Genomic DNA, 12,919 nt, shown 5'->3' with positions numbered 1-12,919 from the left:
TTTGTTAGCCTGGTGATGTAGAGTTAGATAAGCTGTGTGTGAAACATCCTCTCCAACCCCACGTCCCCTGCAGCAAAGCAGAGCGGCATCTGTCATCCGCTGGGGCACCTGTTCTGGAAGGGGGATCAGAAAGAAACTCGGGGTTGCTACTATCCTGACTTCAGCCTCCCTGCCCAGGTCCCTAACCACTTTTGGCGAGTCGGGTTTAGAGGAACCAGCAAAGGCATTTCCCCGATCTCTCACCACGTCCCGCTTTGGAAAAGTGACCGCCCAGAGTCCTCCCCGCTGTGCCCCACGCGGCAGGTTTCGCCTACGCGCTGTCTTCGCAACCACCCAGCCCCAGGTGGCTGGTCCCTGGTGCTGACTCCTCCTGCCCCCCACCTCCACCAGTCCCACCTCCGCTCGGGCACCGCTTCCCTCCCGCCGGGGCCAGGGAGGAGGGAGAGGCTGGGCCCGCCCCTGCCCAGCCGGGAGCCAAGCAGCTGGCCAGGCGCTGCTCCGTGCGCTCCGCGTCCCTTGCGCAGAGCACTGGCCGGGCAGGGTCATGTTCTCCTGCTTCTACACCGCGCTCGCGGGGCTGCTGCTCCTGCCGCTGCTGCTGAACCGCGTCTGCCCCTACTTCTTCCGCGACCTGCGCTTCTTCCTCAAGATGGCCCGGGCGGCGCGGCGGGCGCACAGTTACGCGGCGCGGAGCCCGCCGCGCACTATCCTGGAGGTGTTCACGCAGCGGGCGCGCCGGGCGCCGCGCAAGCCCCTGGTGCTGTTCGGGGAGGAGGCTCACACCTACGAGCAGGTGGACAAGCTGAGCAGCCAGGTGGCCCGGGCGCTGCGCGAGCACGCCGGGCTGCAGCAAGGGGACTGCCTGGCCCTCTTCCTGGGCAACGAGCCTGCCTACATCTGGGTCTGGCTGGGCTTGGCCAAGCTGGGCTGCGCCATGGCCTGCCTCAACTACAACATCAGGGCCAAGTCCTTGCTGCACTGCTTCCAGTGCAGCGGAGCCAAGGTGCTGCTGGCAGCCCCAGGTGAGACCCTCTGCAGCGGCCAGGCTGCTTGGGGTGGGGGAAAGGGGAAGTGATGCCCCGGGCCGCCGGCCCACGTGGGCCCACACCTGCTGGGCTTGTGCTGCTCAGCGACATCTGCTCAGGGTAGGGGGACTAGATGTCCCGATTTTATAGGGACAGCCCCGATTTGGGGGACTTTTTGTTATATAGGCTCCTATTACCCCCCCACCCCATCCCAATTTTTCACATTTGCTGTCTCGTTACCCTGGCTCAGGGGTACAGCTCACCTCCCCTGCAGCCCTCTGAGGCGGGAATGTGGGGCAGGCCCCAGGGGTGGGGAGCAGGTTGTGGTGGAGGGTTGTTCCTTTAACATGTACAATAACCTCTTGCTACAACTTCATTGGCAAGACTTGGCCTCTCCACTGTCAATAATTTGGAACAAGGGAGATGCCTTGCCCAGTTGTTTTTTTTTTTGGGTAGGGAGGTGGGATTCTTCCACTATTTAGCCAGTGCAGAAGAGCAAGATGCAGTCCTCCCAATGCACATAGTTAACTTTACACACTGTGAGTAGCCCTATCACAGGGGTGGGCAAAGTTTTTGGCCAGACGGCCACATCAGGTTTCTGAAATTGCATGGAGGGCTGGTTAGGGGAGGCTGTGCCTCCCCAAACAGCCAGGCATGGCCCAGCCCCTGACCCCATCCAACCCTCCTCCCCGTTCTCACCCCCTGATGCTCCCCCTGGGACTCATGCCCCATCCACCCCTCCCTGTCCCCTGACCGCTCCCAGAACCCCTGCCCTGACTGCCCCCTGCTGCCCTATCCAATTCCACTCTCCTTCCTGACTGCCCCCCGAGGACCCCTGCCCCCATTCAACCCCCTTTTCCCACCCTCTGACCGCCATGACCCCTATCCACACCCCTGCCCCCTGATCACCACCCCGAACTCCCCTGCCCTCTATCCAAGCCCTGCTGCCCCCTGCCCTTTATCACACTGCCTGGAGCACCGGTGGCTGGCGGTGCTACAGCTGTGCCACCCACAGCACCAGGACAGGCAGCTGTGCTGTCCAGCTAGAGCCAGCCACGCCACAGCACAGAGCACCAGGTTAGGCCAAAGCTCTGCAACTCCATCACGCAGAGCATTGTGCTGGAAGCAGAGCGAGCTGAGGCTGCAGGGGAGGGGGAATAGCAGGGGAGGGGGCAGGGTTAAGCCTCCTGGGCCAGGAGCTCAGGGGCTAGGCAGGAGGGTCATGCAAGCCGGATGTCGCCCAAGGGCCATAGTTTGCCCACCTCTGCCCTATCAGCATCAAGTATGGCCCTTAATCCTGAAATTGACACTGTCCCCTGCACCTGCACTGAGCCCCACTGACTTAATAGGTCTCCAGGTGCCAAAGGAGGGTCTGCCCAGATGAAATAGGTTGTAGGATCTGTGCCACCGTGCTGAAGGTTTTTGTTAAAGAGCCAGGCAGTCATAGATGTAGCATTTAAACATCCAGGTGCTTTGTGGGATAAGCAGAGGATGCATCAAGTCAGGTGTAAGAATGTAACATACCTCCTGTAAGTAACTACGTGGAGAACACATATTTAATAATGGGCTCTTTGCTCTAGCAGAGAAAGGCATAACACACCACCCAAGGGCTGGAAGTTGAAGCTAGACAAATTCAAACTGGAAATAAGGTGTAAGTTTTTGATGGTGAGAGTAATAAATCATTGGAACAATTTACAAAGTGTCCTGGTGGATTCTCTGTAATTAACTATTTTGAAATCAAGACTGGATGTTTTTCTAAAAGATCTGCTCTAGGAATTATTTTCGGGAAGTTCTCTGGCTTATGAGAGACAGAAGGTCAGAGCAGATGACCGCAATGGTCTCTTCTGCCTTTAGACTATGAATCAATGAATGTCCCCAAATCATTTGCAATATATTTTCATTTCCAATTTGTATAGTAAGGGGAAATCTCCAGAAAAAGAGAGTTTACTTAGGCATCAGGTGATTTATATGTATGTATGCAGATAGAGTATCTGCATTAATATTTGGAGGGTCAAGGCCATTTCTATGCAGATGTTTAAATGCACTTAAATTTTATGAACTCAAAAACAAAATCTTTCCAAGCCTAACACAGGAACTATACCTATTTAAACTTTCTAAATTAATCAATGTTTAAGTTATCACCTTGGGAAAAAGCTAGTGTTTAGGACAGGAAAATGTATTCCAAAAAGTATTCAGCTCTGGAAAAAGACCAAACAAAGGAGGTTTCAGCCCAAAATGAGAATTTTTTTTTTTAAGCTGAATGGTTGAAAATAGTGGGTTATTAATGACAGTTTCCCCAACCTTAGCTGTAGTAGTCAGTAATATAAGGGGAGTACAAAAAAAGACAGGTTTCCCCTCTGTTAAACATTTACTTTCTCATCCCTGATTTGAGTTTCGACCTTTACTCTGCATTTCTGTGCTACTCTAGATCAAAGGTAAATCTCTTCTCATTACAACTGTATCCTGTGTGATCATTGTTATTTACTTTTGAATAGGTTTCTGCAAAAGAATATGCTGATTCAATTATAAATAGGAGTAGAGTGTATTGTATTTACATCTGTGTTTGTTGCCAGACCATGGCTCATTAGATCTACATGTGGAGGGGTCTTATATTAAACTCTCCATGGAGAAAGGGGGTTCAGGTGCCTCTGCAGAACATTTCCCTCCCTGCCACCTAATTCAACTCTTCATGCAGTCCAGGGTCTGTGTAGAAGGACGGGGTGGAGTGAGGGTGGGAAGGCCACCTGAATGCACATCATTCTCCCTTCCAGTCCTGCAGAAGATGTCCAAAAATGTTAATACAGCCTGAAGCCATATTAACCATTTTTAGTTCCCCTTCCTGAACTCCAGAGGAGGCTACGGAGAGTTGGGGGAGGGGGCGGTCTTTAGCAGTACAGCACCAATGGCGTTGTGCTGGCAGGGAGCCAGGAGTGTTGGTGGGAGCCAGAGTTGCAGCAGATGGCTGGGGTCTGCACAAGGATGGCCCTGCGACCTGCCAGATTTGGGGGTAGCTTTTCTGCTAGCGGGGCAAACTTTTACAGTATGGGCGTTGGCTTGGTATATTTATAAATACCATTCCCAAGAACATCGACAGGCAACTACCCTAGAAATATTGGTTCCAATAAGAGCAATTTTTCATCCCAGTTGCTAAATTCAAAGTGAATGGCAGAGCTGTTTTGTTTGGGATACAGCAGGTTGAGTTGCTGAATCCAACAGTAGGTTGCATATTAGGAACAGTTCCAACTCTTTTGATGGCATTTCCTGTGGTAAACGTCTGTCCCAAATCTGGACTTTAGCGTACAAAATCTGGGTGCTTACTGTGAACCTCCCCAAGCTTATACCCAGCTTGGATCTTATCTCGCTGCCACCAGCCGAAGTTTTCCAGGCTTTCGGCCCCCTCGGGTTCCCCAAACCTTTCCTTGGGGGACCCCTCCAAGATCAAGACCCAGAACCCCTGGTCCCCTATCTTCTCCCCAGCTTCCCCCCTCCTGGGTTAGCCGGGGCGATGCGGTCCTATTCCCTTTGAATACCAGAGAGGCAATCCTAGCTTCCCCGAGGGCTAATTGCATCAAACCTAGTCAGCTTCACACAAGAGATCACTCCTCCTTTGTCCCGTAGCCTTTCCCCCCGGGGACAATAGGGAAATAAGACACAGAGCTTGCTTTTCCATCCCTGCGCCTGGCACAGAACAATCCTCTCCCTCTGCTCTCACTAGGAAAAGAAACTCCTTTAAGTTTTTAAACAGAAACTTATAATAAAAAAAGAAAATACAGACAATAATACTGCATTAAGAAACTCAATACACGGGAATCAGCTGATAAGAAAGGAATAACAGTCCTGGTTTAAGAAGATAGCCCAATAAACGATCCAGCAATCAACACCATGTAAATAACAACTCAACAGCACATCACAGAGCCGATTACTTTGGTTCCTTATGTACTCCCACCATTTCATGTAGAATATCTTGAGAAAGAACCGGATTGAGTTAGAACGAAAAGCTTTGGTACTCCACAGCCGAGAAAACAAAAAGAGCCCGGTTTCCAGTTCCCTCCCAGACTTTAAAAAATCCAGGTCTGCCCTGATTGGTCCTCTGGTCAGGTGGTTTTCCGGTCCCCCTTGTTCACCCTTTACAGGTAAAAGAAAATAACCTTACCTATCTACGTATGACAGGCCCCCCCAAATCACCGACAGTATAAAATTTCACTGGAGGTGATTTCTACCTAGAACTATAAACTAAACAGAGTAATACAACACACATTTACATTACTAGTAAGCATGTAAATACAAGACTTCTACATCTTAAGAAAGTTAAACCAGGTATTCCGGGAAACTCTCGCGGGAGAGTGCATCCGCTACTTTTTAGAAGCTCCTGAAATGTGTTGAATGTCAAAATCAAATCTTGGAGAGCTAGACTCCAACGAAGAAGTTCTTGTGTTCCTTTGGCTGTATGAAGCCACTTTTAGCGCGAGTTGGTCAGTTTGTAGCTGGAACCACCGCGTCCCAACGTATGGCGTAGCTTTTCCAGGGCATTACACAATGGCATAGCATTCCTTTCACTGACGACCAGTGGCTTCCCTCTCCGATAGTTTGCTTGCTGAGAAACACAACAGGATGGAGTTCTGATCCGGTCCTTCCTGCATGAGAACTGCTGCCTTATACCACGCAGATGCATCGGTTGGTTACTAGGAATGGTTGTCAAAGTCTGGGGCCCTTAGCACAGGGCAGCACGTGAGCGTCCTCCATTAAGTTGGGTAAAGGCTTCACTGACTACCACCAGCATTTAACTGTAGTTGGCTGGGGGCTGTCGACTGTCAGTCGGTCCGTGGTGCAGCGATTTGGCTGTAGTGTGGTACAAATCGCCTTGTAGTACCCAGCCAAGCCTTAAGAAGGATTGTGACCTGTTTCTTTGACTTTGGAGCAGGCCACTTTGGATGAGCCTCCACTTTTGGCCTGTAGGGGGTTTATGGTTCCTCGACCCACCTGGTGTCCAGGTAAGTCACTCTGTTTTGTGCCTATTGACACTTTTGCCTTAACAGTTAGTTCCTGCCTGTCTGACGGTCAAAGACCTTTTCCAGTGTTCGGGCAGGAGTCTGAAAAATGGGCCACACAATCGAGGTAGCAATGCATATTCTCCCCTGCTTGTGTAGACCATCTACATCTCTGGAAGGTGGCGGTGCATTTCGCAGCCCGAAAGGAGTACATTAATTAGTCATATACCCCGCATGGGTGACAAGCTGACCTTCTTTGGCAGGTTCATCTGAGCGGTACTGCCAGTACCCTTGGTTAAGTCTATTGTAGGAGAACTGGGCACGTCCATACTTCCAATAGCTCATCGGTGCGTGGCATTGGATAGTTGTCTGGACGTGTTACCTGTTTAGCTTACGGTAGTCACAAAAGCGTATTTCCCATCTGGTTTTGGGTACCAGAACACTGGAAAGCCGTGCATGTGAGATGATTATAGCCCATCTGTACAGTTCTGGTCTCCGCTCTATAGCAGCTGGTGCATGAGGGACCCGGTAGGTGGTTCTTGAATTTGGGTGAGCATACCTGTGTCAATGGAGTTGGTATGCCGTTTCAGTCCGTCTGAAGTGGCTGAGAACAATGGGTGCGAAGCGGTGCACGCTCCGATTGGTTGCCACGGCAGAGCGTTCCAGGGTGGTGAGAGGTTCACCTTCCACGCCCCTCTTTTCCGTCATGAGTAGACGCCATAGGCCACTCACGTCCGCTGCTGCCCTGGACTGTAAACTGACAAACCTGTAGTCTCTGGAATAAAAGGGCTTGAGAGATTAACATGGTATACTTTGGGTTGTAGTGAGAATTGGGAAATGCTGGTAGTGTTAACGCTCCAGGCGCTCTTGGACGTGAATGGGCCCTCCCATGATGCTTCATCTTATGGGCTTGCGCCTTCAAGCCATAACCTGGTCTCCTCTTCTGAAGGACGGTCTCTTGGTATTGTTCGTACGGCCTTTTGCTCTCCTGAGTATCCTTTAGGTTTTCTCTAGCAAGGGCTAAGAATGTTCGAGGGTGTTTGTGGTTGCTGACAAAGTCCGATGTTAGTTCCTGGAGGGGTGTAAACCCTCCATGTGGCTTCACCAACTGTAATGGCCCCGTACCTGTGCCATACACAAGTTCAAAGAATGGCGACCTAAACTGGGATGTTGGCAGAGCCTGTAAGCAAAGGCACTGTTGCAACACGGTCCCAGTCGTTGAGTATTCAGTCGAATTTACAGACATGGCCCTCCTAAAGTCCATTAAACCTTTCCACAGCATTGGTTGATGGTGGTTACGGTGCAACCAAGTGATTCACCCCATGATTTCCCACAGGTCTTTCATGGTGCCTGCAGGAAATTATTCCTGATCGGTAAGGATTCGGAGGGCCAACTTACCTGGCGAAAAATGTCTGGTTAGGGCCTGGCACACTGCTTTAGCCTGGTGTTGCCAGAGCAACTGCTTCTGGCCCACGGTAGCAAGTCCACGAAGTCAGTACGTACTGCTTCCTGGGTGTCTTTCTCGGAAAAGGACCCAGATATTATCAGCTACTCGCTGGAAATGGTACCCTATTAGGGGAGTGGCTGGAGAGGGCCTGACAGCGATCTTGAGCTTTCCCCTCTTTGGACAACACCTCACAAACTGGATATCGGGCAACTTCCTTGCATCCCTCCCAGTAGAAGGATTCCCAACCTGTTTTTGGTTCTGTTCACCCAGTATGGCACTGGGTGAGTCATGGGCTATTTAAGCGTCCCCTGTATTGTTGGAACCACACCGTTTGTGCGGATGCCATTCTTCTGGTGTCCACGCACGAAAGAATTTCCGTGTATAGAAAGTCCTTGGGCTATAACAACCGGGATCGGTTGAGAGCTGAGAGCGGTGGTGCTCCGTGCCTCCCCAGCTTTTGAGGCTGTATCTTGTCTGCTCAGTCTGGAACGTTCCTGAAGCTGGGGACACAGTCTTCTCGCGATGGGACTGGGCTTCGTCCCCTGGAAGTGATGTAGATGATGGTTGTTTCTGTAGCTGGTGTTACCGGCTGTCCGCTGGTGCACCTCGTGGTATTTCAGCGCTCTGCTCAGCCTCTCGGTAGGTGTCTGTTACTTCTGCAGTTCAGGCTCGTTGGTCCTTCTGTGCGTTGGGGTGAAGGTGTGGTTGCACTGCGTTTGTGGTGCTGGTTGTGTTCCAGTTCGGGTCTGGGATGAGGTGCTGTGGCTTGGTTCAGCCGTTGACATGGTTCCGGGTCCACTACCTCAGTTGGGTCGCGGAACAGTAGACAGGTTCTCTGGTGACGGCCAGGACAGGAGATGGGTCTGGGACCTGTGCCTGGCTTGGCTGGCGGTAAACCAGTCCCACTCCATCTGATCGTTTGCCTACTTGTTGGCTCAGTCGTCCCCAGTAGCATGGGGATGGATATATGGTCATATGACTTGCAAAAGTCCCAATTCGCTGAGCAGTTTGTACTGGACAGGCAGTTCAGCTGTAGGCAAGTCCACAGCTTGTGACATGAAGGGGTAAATGGTCACTTTGGCCTTGGGTTGATGAGTTTGGGATCGACGAAGGATTGGTGGATAGCTGACACTTGTGCCCCGTGTCTCTCCACGCGGTAACCTTCTTTCCGCCCACTCTCAAATTTCCCTTCGCTCCAAGGGGATTTGAGAGGTATCTGGGCCTGGGGATCTTTGGTTTGCTGGGGGGTGCAATGACTTGCACCCGGGTGGGGTTATTCGGGCAGTTGGCCTTTGGGCAGTTGGCTTTGATATGTCCCGTTTCATTACACTTATAGCATCTTCCAGATAACGGGTCACTGGGTTGAAGTAAGTTACTGAAGACTGGTGAGGTGGAAGGATAGGGTGTCTGTGGCTTTCCTTGGTTTGTAGTGGGGTTTTGGGTTGCCCTCGGTTGTAGGGTTTATTGTCGGGTTGCGCTCGGTTGTAGGGTTTATTGTCGGTGTGGCCCCTGGGTTTTCACTCCCCTTTACAGTAGCTTTCTTGCTTTCTGCCACCTCCATCCATTTGGCTCCAATCTCCCCCGCCTCGGTGAGAGTTTTGGGTTTTCCATCTAGGATGTACCGTGTGATGTCCTCAGGAACACCATCCAAGAACTGCTCCATGTTTATGAGGTGGCGCAGTTCTTCAAAGGTTTGAACCTGGGTTCCTGATATCCAGGCGTCACAATGCTTCCCAACGTAGTAGGCGTGGTCGGGAAATGACCCCTCTGGTTTCCACTTTTGGTTTCTGAACCGCCGACGGGCGTGATCCGGGGTTATCCCCATTCTGGATCTGGCCTGGTTTGAAACAGTTTATAATCGTTCATTTGTTCCCTTGGCATTTTAGCCGCCACGTCTGCCAAGGTCCACTGATGTGTGACCTCAGCTCTAGCATGTACTGGTCTTCAGGGATTTGTACCCAATACAGACCCTTTCAAAATTTTCTAAGAAGGTCTCCGGGTCATCACCTGCCTTGTAGTTGGGAAATTTCCTGTGCGGTTGACCAACAACTGGCGCCGGAGGGTTAGGATTTGCTGGGGTCATTGATGCTTAGCCTGCTGCCATTCCAGTTCATGCTTTCTCTGTTTGTCCCTCTCTTCACTTTCTTTTTGTTGTTTTCCATTTCTGGCGGTTTCTCTGTCTTCTGGAAGGCTGCCTCTTCTTCTTGTTGTTTTCTTTTGTAGGCCTCTCATCTTCTTTTGAAGTTCTATTTGCTGTCTTTTCTATCTCCGTTGTCTTCTTTTGCTTTTTTGGGCTTCTTGTTCTCTTTGTGCAGTTGCCTCCTTTTCTTCTTGTCTTCTCCATTAATTAGTCTTTTTTCCATCTGTCTCCTGATGTTTTTTCGTTGTCTCTGGCTTAGTTCCGGGCGTTCCTGCTTTTAGGCATCTTTGGAACTCATGGTTTCTGTTTTCTTGTGTTGGAGTGCCCTCTGGTGTTTGTTGCCTGAATTGCTGGCTTTCTGTCTCTTGAAATCTGCCTAGCAACTGGTTGACTTGCTCTGGCTCTGTTTGATAGGCAATTGAACAAACAAAAGCTACTGTATTTACCTGTGTGTAGTTTGCTGGCTGACTCGCAATACTTAAGTCCCAATTGTTTAACAAAAGACCTGTAATGGTTCTCTTAATGACTCTGTGTTAAAATGCAAACTGCCAAAAGCAGGCAGGAAAAAAGTTTCTCTCTCTGGCTACTTTTAAAACCAACCCTTCTCACTGCTAATCCCTAGCAGGAAAAAAAAAATAATATCTACTGGCTCATACCTCCGCTAAGCCTGGATAATTATCACATCCCCGTCCACCTCCATGCAACCAGAAGTGGTAGGAACGATCTCTGTCTCAAAGACTATGGACTTTAGCGTACTGACTAACTGGGTGCTACTGTGAACCTCCCCACACGCTGAGGCATGAGGCACCCAAGTTGGTAGGATCTTTAGGCTGCGCCTAGTCCGAGCGCGCACCTAGGGCGTTAGGAGCCGAAAGTTTTCGCAGCTTTCGCCCCCTCGGGTTCCCCAAACCTTCTCTGGGGGACCCCTCCCAAGACCAGAAGGCCCTGGGTCTTCCCTATCTCATCTCCGCTACGCTTCCCCCCCTTTCCTGGGTTAGCCGGTGCGATGCTGTCCTATTCCCTTTGAATACAAACCAGAGGCAATCTAGCTTCCCGCAGGCTATGCATTCAAACCTAGTCAGCTCACACAAGAGATTCACCCTCCTTTGTCCCGTAGCCTTTTCCCCACCCTGGGACAATAGGAAAGAAGACACAGCAGAGGCGGCTTTTCCACTCCCTGCTCCCACAAAAATCCTCTCCCCTCTGCCTCACTAGGAAAAGAAACTCCCTTAAGTTTTGAACAGAAACTTTTATAAAAGAAAGAAAATACAGAAACATAATACTGCATTAAGAAACTCAATACAGGAATATGGCTTATAAGAAAATAAGGAATAAACAGTCTGGTTTAAAAGATAGCCAATTAAACAGTCCAGCAATCAAACCCATGTAATACAACTACAAGCACATCACAGCCGATACTTTGGTTCCTTTGTACTCACACTTTATGTAGATATTTGAAAGAGATGGAGTTAGAAGAAAAGCTTGTTTACTCACAGCGAGGAAAAAAAAGACCCGTAGTTTCCAGTTCCCTCCAAGACTTTAAAAAAAATCCAGGTCTCTGATTGGTCCTCTGGTCAGGTGTTTGGTTCCCCCTTTGTTCACCCTTTACAGGTAAAAGAAAATTAACCCTTACCTATCTACTTATGACATTTCCACAGAAGAAAAATGCACACAGCCAGCTTTTGTGACATTTCATGACTTGGAGAAGGGATTCATATAATTAAATGGAAGGACTCTTGCAAATTACATGAACATCTAAAAAATGGCTTGTGTAAGAATTAAGTCCTTTGAGTGAAGAGAAAAGTCCCTGGGATATTGAGTCAGTTTCCTACAGAGAATACAGACTCATTTATATCGAGAGTACATAAACCAGTTACCTTTTACAAATAATCTCTCACTTTTGGTTTTAGCACTACGTAAGTTAACTGTAGACATCAAATTCGACAGGGTGTCAGGGTTTTGTTCAGACATTTAAAACACATATTTCATGCTATAAAACATCCTAGAAATGTGGGGCCAGATTCTCAGCTGGTGTGAGTCGATGTATCTCCATAGAAATCAACACAGTTTCTGCCCCCTTGACACCCAGCAGCCCTCAAGACATCCATTGAAGTCAATGGAGCTATGACAGTTTACACCTGCTGAGAGTCTGATTTGTGTCTCTCTACACATCAGCAGATTTGATAGCATGTGCCTGGGGCCAAATTTTCCTCCCCTTGCTCACATAAAACTCCCATTGACTTGACTTCAGTGGGAGCATTTATATGAGTAAGTCAAGCCCAGTTTGTCCCTGGGTGTGAATTTTCCCTGGTTTGATTTGTGTGTGAATTTTATAGTTTGATTCCTGCTTCAAGCTGTTTTGAGAATGGAATCCTGAAGCAGTTGCTGTTTGAGTGAAATTGGTGATGAGGGTCCATGTTAAATTATCTGAACTTACTAGTTCAAAGGGAAATTGTCATACCTGTGATCTGAAAGGTCTTTTTGTTTGCTTTGCAGTGTGTTTGTCAGATTCCACCCAACATTATGAAAATGTCGACTCTCTTTTCTGTTTTCATGCATATAGTCATTTGCTGTTTAAAGGAGGACTTTGAGTTGCAAGAAACCAGCCAAGACACTGGTGACTATGCCAGCCAAAGTAGATAATCTTATTTTTCTAATAGAGCAAGTAAGCACGTAAAGATCATGCTGTACACGAAGAGAGCCTGTGCATTGTCATTTCTAACACTGGATCCTTTTTATTGTAAATTTCAACTTTTTTTTTTTCATTTGCATTCAGGCTCACTGTGGATGAAATCTGCCTTTGTACGAAGGATGGATGGGACATAGGGGTATATAGATCTGGTGTGGGAACTCTGCACAGGAGTGTATTTCCCTGGCAGAGGGAAATTCACCACCCTTCAGTGGCCACCCCTTATCTGGCACAAACTGGGCGCAAAGAGGCTGTGCGGCTCCCTGGAAAACATGAGTCCTATCCAGCAGACACAGACTGGCTAGGCCAGCCATATATTCCTCCCCCATCCCAGGGATCTTGTCCCTCGTGGCTGCAAGCAGGAGGAAGTGTGTCTGGGGCATTCCTACTCCCTGGTTCTTGCAAGGCACATACCTCTCAAAGGTGAGCTAACCTGTACTGACGATTGAATCAGCCTCAGGATCAGGGAGGCACAAAGTGTTTTTCCTCGGACCTGGTCTACACCTAAAATTGAGACTGACCGAGTTACATTGGTCAGGGCTGTGAAAAAGTTCATGCCCTGTGTAACATAGTTAGGTTGACCTAACCCTTACTGTAGTAGCAGCTCTCAGACAGGTGAATTATCTACAT

General features: G+C 49.3%; 1 protein-coding gene across 1 annotated transcript in view; it reads left to right on the top strand.

Moving 5' to 3' along the window:
• The first annotated feature begins 445 nt into the window (after positions 1–445).
• SLC27A2 (solute carrier family 27 member 2) overlaps positions 446–12,919 on the top strand; it is a 38,509-nt gene continuing 26,035 nt past the window's right edge. Inside the window, exon 1 of the mRNA XM_032790585.2 lies at positions 446–1,022. Coding sequence (XP_032646476.1) covers positions 545–1,022 — 478 coding nt within the window. The 5' untranslated portion in view covers positions 446–544. The remainder of the gene's footprint in view (positions 1,023–12,919) is intronic.

This window comes from Chelonoidis abingdonii, chromosome 9 (assembly GCF_003597395.2).
Source record: "Chelonoidis abingdonii isolate Lonesome George chromosome 9, CheloAbing_2.0, whole genome shotgun sequence".
NCBI classification, from domain to species: domain Eukaryota; kingdom Metazoa; phylum Chordata; order Testudines; family Testudinidae; genus Chelonoidis; species Chelonoidis abingdonii.
Note: the sequence above shows the minus strand (reverse complement) of the source record. Positions and strands in the feature narration are given on the sequence as shown.